At 37.0% G+C, this 19934-nt stretch overlaps 2 protein-coding genes across 2 annotated transcripts; both read right to left on the bottom strand.

The window, feature by feature from the left end:
- Positions 1–1567: 1567 nt before the first annotated feature.
- On the bottom strand, positions 1568–12915 carry znf576.1 (zinc finger protein 576, tandem duplicate 1). Its single transcript, XM_079445818.1, has 10 exons — positions 12788–12915; positions 9563–10225; positions 8751–9272; positions 4989–8446; positions 4641–4827; positions 4308–4466; positions 4111–4200; positions 3828–4023; positions 3532–3739; positions 1568–3054 (listed from the first exon to the last, which is right to left on the bottom strand). Exons 2-10 carry the CDS (start codon positions 10173–10175, stop codon positions 1828–1830), a joined length of 6660 nt encoding a protein of 2219 aa, XP_079301944.1. The 5' UTR covers positions 10176–10225; positions 12788–12915; the 3' UTR covers positions 1568–1827.
- Positions 12916–17404: 4489 nt separating this feature from the next.
- Positions 17405–18854, bottom strand: LOC306887807 (trypsin-like; the record flags this gene model as incomplete). The annotated part of the gene is made up of 5 exons (XM_079445817.1): positions 17405–17554; positions 17649–17785; positions 17899–18149; positions 18437–18590; positions 18815–18854. The coding sequence occupies 5 exons, from the start codon at positions 18852–18854 to the stop codon at positions 17405–17407; spliced, it is 732 nt and encodes a 243-aa protein (XP_079301943.1).
- Between the last annotated feature and the right edge of the window lie 1080 nt (positions 18855–19934).

The raw sequence follows: 19934 nt of genomic DNA, 5'->3' as shown, positions 1-19934 counted from the left end.
GCACAATGAGCAGGAAGTCAGGAATTATTAAATGAAAACATCACTTTCTAAAATGACCTTTTCCTTTTAGGAAATAGAAAGCAAACAATGCATGGGACATGTTCTAATGTTTGGTAGGTTTAAAATACAATACAATTTCAGTAGCAACATAAAAAGGAAATATAACAATCACAATACAACATTCATTATACATCCAAGTGGGCTTTAATGGAGTCATTTTTGCACAACTACAAAACTTAAGAATAGATACAGTGGGGAAAAATTATTTTGATCCTGCTGATTTTGTACATTTGCCATCTGACAAAGAAATTATCAGTCTATAGTTTTAATGGTAGGTTATTTGAACAGTGAGAGACAGAATAACAACAACAAAAATCCAGAAGAGGAATTTCAAAAAAAGTTTTAAATTGATTTGCATTTTAATGAGTCAAAATAAGTATTTGATCCCCTATCAATCAGCAAGATTCCTGGCTCCCAGGTGTCTTTTATAAAGATAAGGAACTGAGACTAGGAGTACTCTCTTAAAGGGAGTGATCTTAATCCCAGCTTCCAATCAGATTCCAAACTCTCCACCATGGCTAAGACCAAAGAGCTGTCCAAGGATGTCAGGGACAAGATTGTAGACCTACACAAGGCTGGAATGGGCTACAAGACCATCGCCAAGCAGCTCGGTGAAAAGGTGACAACAGTTGGTGTGATTATTCGCAAATGGAAGAAACACAAAATAACTGTCAATCTCCCTCGGTCCGGGGCTCCATGCAAGATCTCACCTCGTGGAGTTTCGATGATCATGAGAATGGTGAGGAATCAGCCCAGAATAACACGGGAGGATCTTATCAATGATCTCAAGGCAGCTGGGACCATAGTCACCAAGAAAACAATTGGTAACACTACACCATGAAGGATTGAAATCCTGCAGCGTCCTCAAGGTCCCCCTGCTCAAGAAAGTACATGTACAGGCCCGTCTGAAGTTTGCCAATGATTCAGAGGAGAACTGGGTGAAAGTGTTGTGGTCAGATGAGACCAAAATCAAGCTCTTTGGCATCAACTCAACTCGCCGTGTTTGGAGGAGGAGGAGGAATGCTGCCTATGACCCCAAGAACACCATCCCCATCGTCAAACACGGAGGTGGAGACATTATGCTTTGGGGGTGTTTTTCTGCTGAGAGGACAGGACAACTGCACTGCATCAAAGGGACGATGGACGGGGCCATGTACCGTCAGGGCCAGGGCACTGAAGCCGGCCGGGGCATTGAAAATCGGTCGTGGATGGGTATTCCAGCATGACAATGACCCAACATACACGGCCAAGGCAACAAAGGAGTGACTCAAGAAGAAGCACATTAAGGTCCTGGAGTGGCCTAGCCAGTCTCCAGACCTTAATCCCATTGAAAAATCCCTCCTGAGATGTGTGCAAATCTGGTGGTCAACTATAAGAAATGTGTAACCTCTGCAATTGCCAACAAGGGTTTAGCCACAAAATACTAAGTCATGTTTTGCAAAGGGGTAAAATACTTACAGTATTTGACTCATTAAAATGCAAATCAATTTATAACTTTTTTTGTAATGCGTTTTTCTGGATTTTTTTGTTGTTGTTATTCTGTCTCTCACTGTTAAAATAAATCTTCCATTAAAATAATAGACTGATTATTTCTTTGCCAGTGGGCAAATGTACAAAATCAGCAGGGGATCAAACAAATTTTTTCCCCCACTGTATGGATGGCTCAGAATTTGTTTTGAGTCATGATGAGCAATAACTTAATGTTTAATCATCTTATTTAAGTAAATGAGTAAAAGTTTAAGTTAAAATGTGCACAGTCTGTACACCTCATGAAGACCCCTGACTGTGAAACTTTAGGAAGCAGTTATGGTTTCGAGAAATGCACAGGAACACACAGCATTTGAGACACCGCACACGTGATGTTCTCTCACAGCCTCCAAAACGACACCTCCTGGCCTCCTCGCCCTCTGCCAGTTGCTCCGGCCAGTGCCCAAAGCCATCATACCGTGTATGTTCATCAGGCAAAGGGGTCTCAAGAACCTGAGAAGGTCTTGAGTTTGTATCTGGACTATGTAGTTTTGGAGCAGGAGGGCAGGGAGGTGACGAGTCTTGTGCGCCAACATCACTGGAGAGAATCAATGCTTTGGCCACCTCCAAACGAAATGCCATAAGTGATAACAGATCTGTAATATGACTGTAATCTTGCTTATACTGTATCCACGCATTTACCAAAACCAGATCGATCAAGTCCCAGAGAACAGACTGTGGCCAGGCGCTGACTGCTGAGTTTGTGCAGGGAGTGCGATAAAGACTTCTCAAGTCACGGTTGAGATTCGCCGCTTTAATCGCTCTCTCAAAGCCGCTGACAAGAGATGTTGAGCGAGGTTTTTCCTTTACCACTGCTGAAAGGATGAAGCCATGATGACACCTGAAAAGCTTGAGTTTTCCATCCGAGCTCACAAACTCATCACCTATTTGCCCCCTTGCCCCACCAACCTTGCCAGCGCTTTGCACACCAGCCTCTAAAAGATGCTCTATCATAGAAGGTGTAGAAAGCTCTGGTTTGCAAAGAAACACCATCCCTTCATTTCTATTCTTACCTCTAGACACCATTTTCTCAACTACATCTTCTCTATTGGAGTCATCTACACTCAAATTGAAGTCCACAACCAACCCTCCACCATTTATGACAACTGTGTGAAGTAAAGAATGAGTTAGGTGTCTTTGAAAAGGAAGAGGGTACTGGTCTACCCCATAGTTTCCATGTCGCTTCAGTCCCCGACAACCGTCTTGAACTCTTCTAATCAATGACATTACCTTCCACAAAGGATTTGTCTTTAACTTTGTGCAATTATGTGCCTCTTTGTTACTGTCAGCTTCATTACTCCTTCCAGGTTGGTTTCTGTTCCTTTCTTCAGAATGCTGACCAGAAGCTCCACCAGAACTGGCCAGCTTCACTTTACGAGTGAGCTCACAGAACCTTGAAGCCGACATGGCATCGGAGATCAGAGGTACTCGTGTACAGTCTTCCCAGTAGAGCTTTGTGCTTGGGAACTTTGTAGTAGAAAAACAGACAAAGAGAGATGGAGAGACATGTCTCAGTTTTCTGAACAGTTTTTGAAAAAAGTACAACAATAAGATGTTAACAATATCATCTTAAAACATACTACCGATTAGACTAAAATCAATGTAACGATGATTATATTTTTGAAACGAACCATATGATATTTTTCAATGTAAAAATCATGAGATATGGGGTGGGGGGTAATGGAATTAAAAAAAAAATAATAATTGGTTTAACCCAGGAAAACTAAAAGAGCAACAAATAAATATCTGTAAATGCCATAAAAGTGGTGTAGGGGTAGATTTTCTTTCAGGGCTCTTGACAATTTCGCATAATAGTGATAAAAAAATTCTAAACAATATAAAGTCAAACAAATTCACATTATTTAATAAACTGTTTTAGAATTGTGCTTTATCCGACTATTTAAAATCTTTTTTCCGTGATTTCAAATGTTGTCATGTACTAACCTTTAGAGTTCCCATAGCAATGTGGATTCCCACATACTGTGCAACCTCTTTTTCTGTAACAAGGTTTGGCAGTTTTGATGTTTCCTTTGTGCAAACAGCAACTTCTTTCCACGTGTCCAAACTAAAATACTGATTAAAGTAGTTAATGGGCTTCCAGTTGAGCTCCCTCTCTGGTTCTGTGTGACTTGTTAGGGAGGCAGACACATTTCTAAAGAAAAGAGAAAAAACTGTTAAAGACTGCCGAGTGACAGTAATTTGGCATTCCTAGTATTTTATGTTATGCCAATAATACTCACGTTCTCCCACTTGGATCACATCTCTCTCTGCCATTTTGATGTACTGTACCATTACTCTGTATACCATGGTAACAGGACATCACAATAGTTTCGGCTTCTGGTTCAGAGTGGACATTATCTGCCTCATCCGTGTCTGAATTCTCAGAAAGGAATTCTAAAAAGCCTTGAGTTCTCTGCTGTTCAGAATTAACATCACCTACAAAAACAATAAAACACATTCTGAAACTAAGCTCACAGGACAGACCACATATTAAAGCATTAAACTTCCTATTCTTTTATTTACCCTCTTCAGATGTTGTGTATAGATGCTGCAAATCCATTTGTACTGAACCCACCCTGACTTCATCACATTCTTCAATTCCAGATGAAGCCCCTACAGGTGTTAGAGTAGGAAAGTTATAGGTGGGACAGGTAAATGATTACATTAAAAATATATATATATTTAACATTGCAAATTAACAGTGCAATGGCGTCTCTCACCTGCAAGTTCCCCCGAATTCGAGCACATCCGATCCGCTTGAGTAGGCTCCACTAAATGCTCCCTCTCTTCCTCCTTAACAGGATAAAATATACATTGCTTGCTGTAGGGCTGCAGGGGTACTACATGGGAGTCCGAAGATGTGCCATCTCTGTTCTTGTCTGAAAGAGAAATAGAAAAATTTGCAAAGAATTATGAAAAAGACAACCGATTGTGTTCACAATTTTTGGTTTTGCAAGATTTTGCAGATAAGCTGCTCGAACTATTTTCCTGATACAACTGTATTAAAACAGAAACTAAAATTTATTCAGTTAAATAACTTAGTTAAAACTGACCTTGACATGCAACACGATGATGGACGGGCTGAAGTGTCTGAAACATCTCATTTGTAGTCAAGTGGTCTTCAGCTTTGACAAAAAACATTTGTACTCCACGCATCGCACCACTCTCAGAAGAAATCAGACTGTGGTGAGCCAGATTTGAAGAACGTTCTTCTATTTTCACATCAGATAATGTGTTTGCCTTGAATGAGAACATTAGGTAACTCTGATATACAATACGCATACTGTATGCGTTACATGACACAATAAATACACAATACTCTCTAAAAGGGTTTAAAAGTCAATACTCAAATGTTAAAGGACAACATCTGAAGAGTCTGGAAAACATGCAAAAACACTCACCCTAGTCCGACTCTGGGTGTTTGGATTCTCCATATTTCTCTCACGAGCTGTCAAGAATTTTTCCAGTATAATTCCGGGAGAGCTGCCGTCTCGAACCAGCTCTCTAGATTCTTCAAATGAACTGTCCTCTGAGTTTACAATATCCAGTACACTTGTGGTAACAGAGTCCAACTCAAAAACAACCTGTTCCTCAGGAGCCTCCTCAGAAGACGATGGTTGACAAGTTTCAGAGGCATTAACTTCATTCATGTCCTTTTCTTTGTTCTTTCCCTCCGGAGAATCGAGTACACACAAATGATAGAGAACTTGGCATTCTTGTGGATCCTTATTTCCTTCCACGTCCTTTATACCTCTGTTTTCAGTGCTAGTTCTTCTTCCAAGCGGTTTCTTTCCCCGGCTTTTTCCAACTCCTTTCTTACCTTTTGTCGTAGAATTTTCTCCCATCACTCTTTTATGATCATCAACTCGACGAACAAGTACCTCCTCTTCTTCTTGCTTTATCTCTGGCTCAGTAAGAACATTTTGAGTCAATGCTACGCTGGCATCTTTTGCAGACTCTTGAGACTGAGAACATGAATTGCTCACTTCGCTTTCATGCTCTTGAGAGACACCCGAAATGTTACCTATCTGAGTGTTATGGATGTCATCTGCATTTTTTTCTCCAACCATGACTAAATTCACCTCTATGGGCAGTTCTTCTTTAATTTCTTCCTCTGCTGCATCTTTGAGTTCAGCGCAAGAAGTTTCAGTGATGGACCCGACCTCATGGCACTGTTCTTTTTCTGACACACTCTTACTAGTATTTTCTGTGAGCTCCTGGGGCATGATACTTTTGCTTAAGGCTGGGGTTGAGGCCTGTGAAGGGATCTTGCAAACTTCTAAAGGATTTTGCCCAGGAGGCTCCTCAAGTTCAGAAACAATTCCTTTAACATCTTTGTCTCCTTCTTGTTCCTTTCCTTCAACACCACCAGAAGCAAGTGTCAAAGAAGGAGATGGACTTAATGCTGGGAATGAAAGCCTTTCTCCCACAATCTCCCCCACCTCAGTCTCCATGTCCCAATCTGTTGCAACCTGAATTTCAAAGACATTAGGTGGAATACATTTTTCATTAGGTCTTATGACTCGTTTTTTAGCAACATAATTTGTCTCATCTGGGAAGGCTGTCTTTCCAGCTGAGTGCCAGGATGCCATATGTTCCTGTAAAGCAGACACTTCTGAGAATGTCTTTCCACAGTCCTGGCACCCAAGAGTAAGTTGAGAATATGGAGGGCTCAATGCAATTTCCTGGTCTGTCTTTGTAGGAGCTTTGCGTTTCCGTACAATTTTGGGCTTTGTAGTCACAGAACCAGGTCTATTCTCAACAGAGGGCATTTCAAATGAAAGCGGCTCTACCTGACACTCTAACAAATTATTTCCACCTGATTTTGTTTTCTTTTGGTGTGCTGCATTCAAGGATTTGCTCGGTGCAGTTTTTGTTTTTTTCAGCACCTTGTTATCACACTTGCTTGGGGGTGACTTCTCGAGTTCAGTAGCATCCAACTTGTGTACCTTCAGCTGAGGCTGCTTGTGACCTTTTAATAAGAGCAATGCTTGTTTCTCTATGTGAGCCAGATCTGGTACATCAGGTCTAGATTTTGCCTGTGTTATTTTATGCTTTGGTAATTTGCGGGTATTCTTCTTCAAACCATCATTTTGGGTTTTCCTAACCTTAGGTTTCTTGGGATATTCATTTTCAGATGTTTTTCCTTGCTTCTTTTTCTTTTGTACAGGTACCAGTGTTTCATCTAGGTGAGCCTCCTGTACAGAGTTTGACTTCTTGTCCAAGTTGTTTTGATTCTTCATTTTTCTCTTCTGGGGTTTCACTTGTTGCGTTGCTTCTGTTTCCACCAAAACACTGTCTGATGAATTAGTCATTTGACCCGTTGTCTTCACTGCTGCTTCTAAAGGACTTTCAACCCTGTTTCCTTTTTTATCTTTTTGTAATTTTTGGTTAAAATGCAATTTATTGTCATGCTGAGACAAAATAGGAAATTGGTCTTGATTGTTAATTTGCTGGTTTTGTTTGGTTTTTGATGTTTTTATTACCTTCGGTGTAGAGGTTTTTTTCTTCTCAGCTGGTCCAAATCTGACAACAAGCTTTTTGTTCTTCGCCTTTTCTCTTTTTTTAGTAGTTACTTTTGAAGTATTAACTTTCTTGGTTGTTGCTACCTTACCACCATATTCTTCACTTGTCTCCTTAGTCTCTATTTTGTCAGCCAATTGTTTCTTAGATCTTTTTTTCTTTGTTGGAAGTTTCTTTTGAACAAAAGGGCAATCCTGTAAACTGGCTCTAGTCTGGTCTGGTGTTAGCACAGAGCTTTGTTGAAGGTCAATCACAGTGTCATTCTGCACAGTGCTGAGAGAATCAAGATGAGATTGTGGTTTCACTGGCATGCGTGGTTCCTTCTCTGACTCAGCTTGGTACTTTTGAGCTTGGATCTCCTGACGTTCTTGAGGTTCACTTAATTTGCCTACATCACACTCTTCACTTACCACCAGTGACTCCGATTCCACTGACAATTCTGTTGAATCTAGAATTTGTGAAGGACATGGCGTCTCTACATTGGTAACCGTTTCCTCTAATGCTACTGTGTCAATTGGCACATTGTCCTCCTCCACATGGTGACACTTTGCAGTTTCCAGTTGAGGAATTAAAAGTGGTTCATTATTAGTTTCCAAAGCTGCAATGCCTTGTGTGACTGGAATAAGTTCCTCTGCTATTTGTGCAATTTCATTAACAGAATCATTGTGTGGTACTCCAACCTGTAAAGGTGTTTGATCCAGCAAAACTGAAGTTTCAGTCTGTATTGGTATAAGTTCAAGATGAATTTCATCCATTTGCATTTGGAACTCTGCTTGTGTCAGTTCAACAGTTGTTACTTGGGTCTCCGAGTTTTCTGTTGAAATAATATTTCCTTCTTGTGATAGAACTGTTTCCTTTTGTTGCAAATCTCCAATTTCTGCTGACAATTGAAGGTTAATTTGCTCTGTTTTTGATGAGTCTGTGTCAGATTTCTCACACTGTGTTAGCTGAATGGTTGACTCTGTAAAATTAACATGTAATGGTTGCATTAATGGCTGTGAATGTGGTGACCCAAAGCTTTGTGGCTGCAAAGGCAATATAACCAACTGATTCACTTTCTGTACATTTCCAAGTTTTTCAATTAGCCTTTTAATTTGCTCAGGATCCAGCTTATCCATTTTCTGTGGTGCAGGTCCGACAGTTTCCATGATCAGAGTCTGTGGTTGTCCATTTGTGGTCTGTGTCAGAGCAGGTCCAGGTGGCTTTAGTTGTGGCACCAACACAGTGCTACTTTGCGACTCTTGAGAGTGTTTATTTTTGATGTGAAGAAGTTGTGCTTTAGAAGTCTTGAAGACTGCAGCACACAGTGAGCATGGGAATTTCCGCTCATTTTTTCCTGCAGAATAATAAGTATAAATAAATAAAATGGTCAGCACAGCAACATTTACATTTAACAATCTGTGATGACACTGAACTTTTAAAGAGGCTCCATCATTATCTTTCTAATCAGGTTTGATTTTTAAAGTGTGATGAAAGCAGTATAATATAAGAATGCACAATTTATCGGTTCCTTATTGGTTATCAGCAGGTATTAAAATTTGTTATCTTTATTGTATATATCAGCAGATGTTGGATGTTAAATCACCTTTGATGCCTTTTTAGTGTTTTATTTGTAGTGTTTTAAGGTTTTGGTCATTTACCTTTATTTCTTTTTTTCTTTGTGGTGGTTGAAGAATTTGTCTGGTCATCCTGGTTATCTTCTTTCTGATGTCTTTCTAAGTGGTGCTGAAGAGACTTTAATGCAGAAAACTTTCTACCACATTGTTTGTGCATGCAAACAAAAGGCTTTTCTGCTGTGTGTACCCGTTGGTGGTATCTGAGCAAAGTAAAATTTTTGAAAGGCTTGCCACACTCCGAGCAGGTGCATCCATGTTTGCTGAAGTGAATTTTTTTTTTGTGACTTGTTAGCTGACAGGATTGGTAGAAGGCCTCATTACAGAATGGGCACTTAAACCGCTCATTTCCTGTGTGTGTGCGTTGATGAGCCATGAGTTCTGTGGAGGAGGTGAAATGCTGATCACAGACATAGCAAGTAAAGAGTGCATCTCCCAGTATGCACTGCTGATATTCTGCAGGGTGGTTTACTTTAAGGTGCCGTTCTTTGCTTTTGGAGTCACTGAAGATGATGTGACATTCTAGGCACTGTAGTGAGAGCTGGGATGCTAGAAATTGGTATTAAAGACAAAACAATGCATATTAGAAAAATTAGTCACAGAAAGAGCAAGTTATGACATTTTGACATCCGAACTTCTTTAATGCGAAATATCTTATTCAGGTCAGTACTAAAACAATAACATGCATTTTGTATGATCCCTCTTATTTTGGTAAAATAATTAACATTTTGCAGATTCTGAAAGGGGGGTGTAAACTTTTGACCTCAACTGTATATGACGACCATAACAATATTTTATCTGTGCTATGGGGAAACACACATAAGAGTAAAATTACTTACAGGTGAGAGGTATTACTTTGGCCATGTCAATTTTCAAAGGGTTAAATTTGTCCTTCTTTGGAGGGATGTTCTTTCTGTCTGCATTATATACTGTACTTCCAGTTGATGATTTAATATTGGCACAACTTTTTGGTGTTTCATTAGAGCTTATGTGCTCTACAGGCACACAACTTGGAGCCGTCAAGTCTGATGAGCTTGTTTCATTGGATGCATGCTCACATTCCACTTCTGTCACAATATCCGAACTCGACTCAGCCAGACTTGACTGATTTTCGCAATGAAAGTCTTCAATGTTGTCAGTTTCATCGGTTCCCTCTTTAGCAGCTTCAGGTTGTGTGCTGTTTTCTTCTGTTACTACAGGAAGTGCACAATGCTCCACTGTTTCCTCTACAGGAGTTATAGGCTCTATTATTGGTGTTGCTGGGACATATAGGTCCAGCTTCAACTCAAGGCCACTGTTTCTTTCTGTACCCTCTGTAGCCTCTATTCCATGTACAATACTATCTAATGGTAATTCCAAAGGAGACAGGCGGTCTGAAAGTGAAAGGTGCTCATTGTGCAGATTTGTTTCAGGAGCAGATGGTTCACAGAGTGGGTCATTAGCAAGCTCCATGATGCTCAACTTCTGATGTGTTAAATTGAATTCAGGTCTCTAAAGTTCTCCTAAAATAGAAAGTATGCAAGTTAATTTACAAAAATAAGAGGAACACACTAAAAACATATATACACATCCAAAGTCACAATACACCACACAGTTTTGAACTAACAAAAAAAAAAAAATAGCCAAAATTTACGGTTGTATAAATCTAACTTTAGATTTTTTATTTTTTTTAGACATGTTAGCTAAATATCAATAATTAGCATGGTGGAGGAAGTGAGCCTATAGAGCCCAGTCATATCTAAGTTTTTTTAAGGATATCTGAATAGCCTTCCAATAAAGTGGGCCTTATACATTAATCTCTCATCTTAGGGGTGTGCGATATGACGATTTTTGATCGTGGACGATAAAAATGTCTCCACGATCTGCTTTTTAAGAAATATCGTAGTATCGCGCTACCGCGCACATTGTCAAATACAGTTCTGGCGCCGCCGTCTCTATATACTGTGCAACACGACATACAGCAGTAGAGTTACTCAGACAGGACACTGCACTTATTCGCGATCGCAAAAGTACATTATTTGCACACAAGCCTTGCTGGTTAAATGTTTAATTCGCGCGCTGGTCTGACGTGCGCTTGTTCTGAGCGCATACACCTGAAGCACGCGCACTAAAACGCCTGTCTAACAGCGCCTGATTACTCAACTAAGTTATATTTTGCGCTAATACTGTCAAAACACACAAGGTTTACATACAGACTGAGTTGGTTATCTCTAAAATGAAAGTAAATAGTTAAGAGAGAAACGGATGCGTGCCTGTACTGTATATTAGATGCGTGCAGCTCTTAAAGGGACAGGACACTAAACGTGCTGTCGACTGTCATTAAAGGGATAGTTCACCCTAAAATTTAATTTCTGTCATTATTTACTCAGTGGAAAACCAAACAGTTGCTGGTCCACATTGACTTTGATAGTAGGAAAGAAAAATCCTATGGAAGTCACTGAGGACCAGCAACTGTTTGGTTTTCCACCTTCTTCAAAATAGCATTTATGTTCAGCAGAAGAAAGAAACTCATTCCGGTTTAAAACAACTTTTGAGTAAATGATGATATAAAAATACAACATTATGACAGAATTGACAGACAGATGACAGAATATTAATTTGTGGGGGAACTATTCATTTAACGTTAACAAAACAACAAAACACAAAGAGAAAAATCACTCACTATTCTTGACTGAAAAACTTTAATACAGTTGCTTTAGGAATCAGTCTATCTAGTGTTTTATTTTTATATTTGTTCATTCAATTTCATTGAATGCTCTGCTAAATACACCTACCTGAAAATAAAGCACTTGTTTTATTTGTATATTATATGTATTTGTAATGTGTATCTTTGTTCTTATTTTTTAATAAGAAAAATAAAATAATGACAAAGATTTTTTATCTTCGCCCACTTTGGCCTAAATATCTGCCATGCATCTTTGTCTTTCTAGTTTGGCTGTAATGCTCAGACAACTTGTAAAACCAAAATAGTAAAACTAACAAAGAATCGTGATAAAAATCGTGAATCGTGATATTTCTATAAAAAATCGTGATATGATATTTTTCCCATATCGCCCACCCCTATCTCATCTCATCTCTCATTTTGACATATAATTATATATATATATATATATATATATATATATATATATATATATATATATATATATATATATATAAATCATGTAGGCCTAAATGTATTCTAGCAGACCCCAAAAAATAAATTATGAACTTGTAAATGGGCATAATATGGGCACTTTAAACCAACTTGTTTTTTTTTAATAAGAAAGCATTTTAATATAAATTCTTCTAAATTATTTTTATAAAAAAAAAAAAAACATGTTGATTATTTGATAATTAATCAGGGTAACTAATAAAAAACTGCATTACAGTTATAGAAGTTATAGGCACATACATTTTACATACTGCTACAGTTACTTTTGTATCTAAGATAGTTTTGCTCTGCAAATGAAGATAGTTCTGAACAAAGCCAAAGCAAAATCGGACCACTGCATCTCCGATCAAAATACAGTTGTGTTTTTCTTCCTAAATCAATCAATCAGTGTTTATGAACAAATTGATAAAATGAATGATTCAATGACTCACTCAAAATGATGCTTCCTCTATCAATATAACCTACAGAAAGGGTCTATGAACAATCCCACCCCTAATGCAGACTGACAACCTGTCTGGAACATATACAAAACATACATATGGAGTAAATGCAACCTATGCAATGTAACATTCATGTAACAAATTAATGTAGTAGTCGTTTTGGTGAGGTGTACAATACAAATAAAGCTGTTCAAGTGGTTATTGATGTGATAAATCTGCTGCCCATGAATGTACATCATCACTAGGTTTTGAGACACAGTCCGCTTCACAGCTTCAATAAAATCTTTTGAGCAACGAAGGAAAGAGAAGTCGAAATAAACACGACTACAAGAATGTGGCGGTTTACTCTCGCTCGTGCATCGGTTAGAGCCTTCCATGTTTCACCAACAAGAGGATTTGCTGTTCTGACCCATTGTGTGCAAAACTGCCTGTTATATGGCGCGTGTCTGTAATATAAGCCCCCAACTCACCGGTTTTCTTTTTCATCCTCCGAACATCTTTTCTACTCTGCATTTCCTTGATAGACCATTGATTTTGCCATTATCTGATGGGCTTTATGCGAGATCGCCATATCACAACACTGAGATGCAGGTTGTGTGACGTCACGCACAAACTGAGATTCTACGTGGGAGTTGTAGTTCACAGAAACAGTTGTAGTCCTTGAAAAAAAATGAGTAATTTAAATGATCGCATCGCATTCGTACCTCAAAAATAGGTGGGGCGAAATGTAGAGGTAAGCTGATATTTATCCAAGATATTTCGTGAATATCAGAGCATTATATAGGGCAAAGCACTGAGGACACATGATTTGCGCAAAAAAACCTTTATTGTTCACTGTCAACTGACAAGTTACCACAACCCCTACTGTGGCTAGGTCAGCCATTCCTCCTTGGCTTTTCCCAATGCCTTTGATTGATATACAATTGCATAAAGAAAAACATAATAATGAAACAAGTGTATTAGAAAGTCTAGTAGTCTAGTATATTTCTGTATTTGCTACATAACTAATAGCAATCTTATTGGCACTTCAGTGGATAGAAGAAATACAACCAACAAAGGCAGTAATATGCACAGATTCTCTTTCAGCACTAAACAGTTTGTCAAGTGGAAAATCATTAGCAAGACAAGATATGATAAATGAAGTAATGCAAAGTCTTTTTAGAATAAGACGATATGGACTTCTGGTAAATTTTGTGTGGGTGCCATACCATCACATATGGGTGTGAAAGGAAACGAGGAGGCCGATCATCTGGCTAAACAGGCATTAAATCATTCTCAAATAGACATTGAAGTGACATTAAGTAAAACAGAAATAAAAGTGATAATAGCGAAAGAAGTACAGGAAATATGGCAGAATGAATGGAAAGAAGGAACAAAAGGTAGACATTCATACTGTATACAAGAGAAAGCTGGTTCAGAGAGAAGAAGATTTGGAAACAGGAAAGAGGACGTTTTAATAACAAGAATGCGTATTGGACATTGTTTATTAAAATAGAATAGGAAAACATGAGAATGGAAATTGTGACAAATGTGGGTTAACAGAAAATGTAGAACATGTACTGATAAAATGTGAGGCTTATGAAAGAGAACGTTTCCAACTAAGTCAAGCTTTAAGATATTTGGAAATAAATTATTTGTCAATCCCGGTTTTGTTAGGTGATGGACATAATCAATCAAGAATATATCGCGAATTAGTTGTTTATTTAAAGGAAACAGGATTGATTAATAGGATATACGATACCGGTTTCTCTTGTTTTTTTTGTTTTTTTTGTTGAATAAGTAGCTTTTTGTTTCTAAACTTCCTATTCATTGTGCGCTTCACAGTCCTTTCCAGTAGGTGGCGGGAATGCACCTTTTAAGTTAGTTTGCCAATCGCCATTAAATCCTAAAAGAAGAAGAAGACAAGTTACCACGTTTTCACAAAGTATAATATATATACACAGTGCCCTGAAAGCATAAAAGCTGTGAAAATGAACCCTAAAATACATGCCTGTAAAATCACCAACAACCTCCAGAAAGCTGGGATGATGCTCTGACAATATACTGTCTGAAAACTTTGACACAGGACTACAGAGGCAACCTAGCAAGATGCAAACCTAGAGTTTGCAAAAAGCACAAAGGTGAGCAGTAGATTTTTGGAACAGAGTTTTATGGACAGATGAGACAAAGATTTATCTAAGTGACAGGAAAGCAAAAATGGAGAAAAAAGGAAAATGATCCTAAGTGTACAGCCTCATTTGTAAAGCATGGTGGAGGTGGTGTCATGGCATGGGCATGCATGGCTGTCTCTGGAACAGGCCCTCTCAACTTTAATCATGACTTAATGTATGATGACAGAAGCAGAATGAATTTGGAATGGTATAAAACCATCTTATTTAAATTTTTATTTAATTCATTATTTGACAGGGACAACAGACAGTCAGAAAACTGCCCCAATTAGCTACAGAGCTAAATTTCATCTGCTGTCCCTGGGCAGGAAAATACGAAACAAATTATGTGACAAAAAAACATCAGTACAATACCATTTACAGTAAAATCCCTCCAAAATTTAACAGATAAAAATATGATCCCTCACATAGAAACTACAATCCAAAATTTTACAACTCAAAGTTTAATTCAAAATACAGAAATACTCAATGGTCACACACCTGACTCGTTTTAACCATGAATTCAAATGTAGCTTAAATTGTTCTAAGGTAGAACACTGTCTTTTAGTAATTGGTCAATTATTCCAGTAAATTATTCCAGTTATTAACAGCCCTTACAGAGAAAGCTGAACGACCAAAATCAGTAGCTCTAAAATTCACAGCACAATCACCTCTAGACGAAGCTCTAGTTTATCTTATATTTTCAGTACAAGAAAAAACTAATTCCTTCAAGGGTGAAGGTGCAAGATTGTTAAAAATTTTGTACATTAGACAACAATTATAAAACACAATAAAATTGTCAAAAGTAAAAAAATTGTACCACATTAGTTGGATCACCTGTCTTAAAGACTGGGGTAACTAACCCCGTTTTCCAACAACTTGGGAATGTAGTTTGTGTAATTGATAAATTCACAAAATGAGTAATTAGTGCTAAAAAGGTATCACTATTATTATTTTTTAAATACAGTCTAAACCATCTATATCTTTGGCATTAGAATTTTTAAAATCTTTTATAATATTCTGAATTATACTCTCTGTAACTGTTGTCAAATGAAATGCAGATTTTTCTACTTTCACTGATTTAATTTCTTTATGTCTTATTCCAAATTTATCATTCAAAGTTTGAGTCAACAAAGTAATTATTAAATACATCAGCAATTTCATCAGGTTTATCAATTATACTACCTTTAAAATCCAATTCTAAACATGTGTTGCATGATTTAATGTCTTTCTTTATCAATTTATTAATAGTTTGCCATACCCTTTTACTATTCCCTTTAGCCTCTTTTAGAGTAACAAAAAATTGTGCCTTAGCCTGCCGTAATGTCATAACTACCTTATTTCTTAAACTATTAAAAAGAAGTCGATCTTGTTGCAAACCAGATTTTATAGCTTTTTTTAAGGCAGTATCACGCTTTTTCATACGCATCCATACCTGTTCATTAATCCATGGTAAATTATTCTTTCTAGACTTATTTCTAGTTTTGTATATTTATTCCTTACATTTTTTTAACTCCTTAATAAATATTCTATGTGCAGTAGCAGGTTTTCAGAAAATAAAAGTGATTGCCAATCAATTTGTCCAAGCTCTTCTTCAAAAGCACTCATATCCTTTTTTGGTATTCTATATGAATAATTCTGGTTACTCTGATTAGTATTATGATATACAAATCTATTCTTATTCAGCTTCCTAGAAACAAGTATTAAATTGTGATCTGATATTCCAGTTAAAAAATTAAAAGTTTTTGTAATTCTATCTGGTTTATTAGTAAAGATGAGATCTAGTAAAGTTCGAGAAGTAGCTGTAATTCGTGTAGGGCCCTCAACCAATTGTGTAAAATCATCTAATTTAGTTATTTCCTTCAGTTTCTTTTTTCTGATTGACTTTCTTTTTTTGTTTTATCAGACCAGTTAAGATTGAAATCCCCCAAAATAATACACTCTTTACGTATCTCAATTTCTTTAAAAAGTTCTAGAATGATCATAAAATTAAATATCAGATGAAGGGGGTCTATAAACTGCAACAATGGTAAAAGACATTTGAGAAGATAAAGTAATTAAAACAGCAATACATTCAAAATCATTTGAGCATTCAAGATTAACTTGTTTATAAAACTATATCTTTAAGATAATAAGCCTTTCTCCTCTGCCAATTTTCCTATCTTGTCTGAAATATTTATACCCAGGCATTGCTAAAGATGCACTAGGAAAAGTGTTAGTATTGGTCATTATCTTGGCAACCAATATTCAAGAAAATGCACTAGACTCATCAGAAAGCGCTTCATATTGCATCAGGACAATGACCCAAAACACCCTGCCAGTTCAGTCAAGGAGTTTATCAGGGCAAATAAATGGAAAGTCTTAGATTGCCTAAATCCAGATATAAATCTGATTGAACATGAATTTCACCAGTTGAAAAGGTAGAAACTCCCCCAAACAGGCAACAGTTGGAAATTTCTGCATTAAAGGCTGGGAAAAGCATTTCAAAGGATGAAACCAAGAGTCTGGTGATGTCTATGGGTCGCAGAGTCACTGCTGTGATGGACGCTAGGGATCAGCAACTAAATAATAGCTTTTAATCTTTTACATCCTTAAGTTCAACTGTCCTAATACTTACACTCACATCAGATAGTGGGATGAACTCTAAAAGAGCTGTCCTTTTTATTTGGTAAAACATGTATGTTGAAACAGCTAATAATAAAATGTGACATTCTGTAGTTTTGTCTCACATTCATATATTTAATTATATTAACAGATGTTTTGACCACACACACACACACACACACATATATATATATATATATATATAAACAACTTAAAAATACACTGACCATTTCACAGTATAAGACAGACAAACATATGCATGTTTCAAGCTAAATTTAATTGCAGATATTTCAGAAAAAAAAGAAAATGACCCTGTTAGTCAGGCTCAACAAACAGTTAATTGTTAGCTATGATATTTTTAGTCCAGGCAGTGTAGCGGCACACCTCAACATAAACCCCAGGATAGCTTTGTTCAGCACAGCCTTTACCCCAGGAAACAACTCCTCGCAGTTCCCCATTACACACTATAGGGCCACCAGAATCACCCTGAGAAACAAATAGGAAAAATATTAACAGAAAGGTGTGAGACGGTATAAAAATATACAGTATAACAAAGAAGAAGAATAAGCCAATGAGGTACCTGACATGAGTCTTTGCCTCCTTTCATGAATCCAGCACAGAACATGTTTTCAGTTATTTGACTATCGTATGCACGCACACACTGTTCCTTTGACAGTATAGGCAATTTCAGACACTGCAGCACAGAAGGATTTCCAGCTGGGGAAAAAAAAATGAAATACATTGAAGCTTCCTATGTTTTATTTATGATATAAATAATACTTTAAGCACTGACATAATGTAAATAAAAGCATAAAATTATTTTATCTCACCTCCAGTGTGGCCCCATCCAGAAACCAAGCATTGCTCCCCTGCAGAAGAGCATCTGGTTGCCATAGGGATTGGCTTTACATACTCATTAAAGATGGCAGGCTCTTTCAGCTTGATCAGCATGAAATCATTGTCAGAAGTATAATCATTATATTTTGGGTGAGGTATTACCTTCTCTACCTCGATCCGCTGCTCTGTGCCTTCTTCAACATAAACATTGTGCTCTCCCAGGTGGACGGTAAGATGAGAAGCTCTGTTTGACAAGAAACTTACGCATTACTGGGCTGTAATATAACATTTATCAGCAATATTGTCTACCTATATATTACGTCTATGGATAGTCTCAAATGGGTTTTATCTAGTCTCTAAGACATTATGGTGATGTCAAGTATTACAGATAATAAATTCTTTTGAATCCCTACCACTGTTACATTTTACAACCATCGATTTCAGTACACATTTAGACAAGAATAAACAATATCATATTAATTTTTATTCCTTTTTATGAATAAATAAATAAAAGTGAGGATATATACTCACGGCATCTTGCAGTGAGCAGCAGAAACAACCCATCTTTCATTAATCAGAGATCCTCCACACCACGGTTGGCCACTGGAAGTAAGGTATACTTGCCAGGGCTGGGAGTTGGGTGGGCAGTCATAACCTCCAATGATTTTCTTTACTGTGCTACAAGCTTCATAATAAAAAAACACAGAATTATTGAATACAGAAAAAATATATGTATTAATAAATGTAAATTTGTTTCTGTTTGTCATGTTTACAGTTTATTTATTGGTTAACAATTTTGTAGTATGTATCATAGTAACATTAAAGACTATCTAAGGAATATTTTAGGTCAGTGTTGATAGAAACTATAACAACTGACACGGACAATAACTAACAAGAGAGATTACATACCGACAGCCACGGCCAGCAAAGCAAACACGATGGTCCTCATTGCAGTGGAGGACAGGAGGAGAGGTCAAATCCAGACAAGTTTAGAAAGAGATTCTGCAAAGTTCAGGAACAGCAGTATTTTTTTAAAGAAGTGATAAATGTTAGTGCTAGATATTAATGATTACTAAATAATAATAAAATAATACCTTTCACAATCAGCTGAAACTTTAGTGGCCTTGTCCAAAAGTAGTGTGAATGAGCATATAAAACTGAGGGTATATATATATAACTTGCATGGCTCATTTTATGCTTATGAAACTCATACTCCCACATTCAAAACCCTCCCAGTCTGTCTAAATTTCCTGGACTTGCAAATTATCTTTATGTGCCTCACCTAAATGATTTGAATCAGAATCACTAGAGTCAGATGATTCTCTGTCATATAATGATGTGTAGTTGTCATCCTCATCACCTTTTCCTCTGAATCCTTTTCCATTTACTTCTTGATCAAAGCCATTCTTTGCTCCTACACTGTAAAAAATGACTGTGATTTTAACGGTAAAAACTGTGACAATGCTACAGTAAAAATCTGTTAAATGGTTAATGGTAAGTTCCTGTAAAATGTACAGGGAAAACCCATAAAATGACGTTCCCAGAATTCCCTGCGTTGCATTTCAAGTTTTGTTTGAATTTGATGTTTTTATTTTTTAAATAACTATGTTTCTTCTTAGTTTTTCTTATCAGTTATGTTTATTAGGGTTGTATGTTACATCTAATGTTGTTAAATTAATGTTTATTGCATATTTCAGTTGAATGAGTCTCACTATGATGGTGTTTAGTGTTTGTGGGAATGACACTGTGCACCTTCTATATATGTTATTATTTAAAAGTTGCTTGTGATTGACTTTGGTTCATCATGTGACTTTCTCATCACCACCTGCATTTGGTGGTTATGTGTATTTCAAAGGTACAAAACAGATTTCAGTACTTTAGTGGGTGGGTGTATTAACATTATATCAGTTAATGAAAATACAGTATTTAACTGTATATTTAAGTTAAAACCGTAAAACCTAAAATGTTGTTACCGTATTTTTTATAGTAGAATTCCAGCAACCACAGCTGCCAGTTTTTTACCGTAAAT

This window comes from Barbus barbus, assembly GCF_936440315.1.
Source record: "Barbus barbus genome assembly, chromosome: 21".
Taxonomy (NCBI): domain Eukaryota; kingdom Metazoa; phylum Chordata; class Actinopteri; order Cypriniformes; family Cyprinidae; genus Barbus; species Barbus barbus.
Note: the sequence above shows the minus strand (reverse complement) of the source record. Positions and strands in the feature narration are given on the sequence as shown.

Bases quoted from the DNA above. Each gene is read 5' to 3' on its own strand.
- znf576.1 (XM_079445818.1), bottom strand. From the start codon at position 10,175: ATGGAGCTTGCTAATGACCCACTCTGTGAACCATCTGCTCCTGAAACA. The intron at 8,447-8,750 runs GTAAATGACCAA...ATTATTCTGCAG, and splicing joins AAAGAAAAAAAGAAATAAAG to GAAAAAATGAGCGGAAATTC. The intron at 4,467-4,640 runs GTCAGTTTTAAC...TTTCTCTTTCAG, and splicing joins TCATCGTGTTGCATGTCAAG to ACAAGAACAGAGATGGCACA.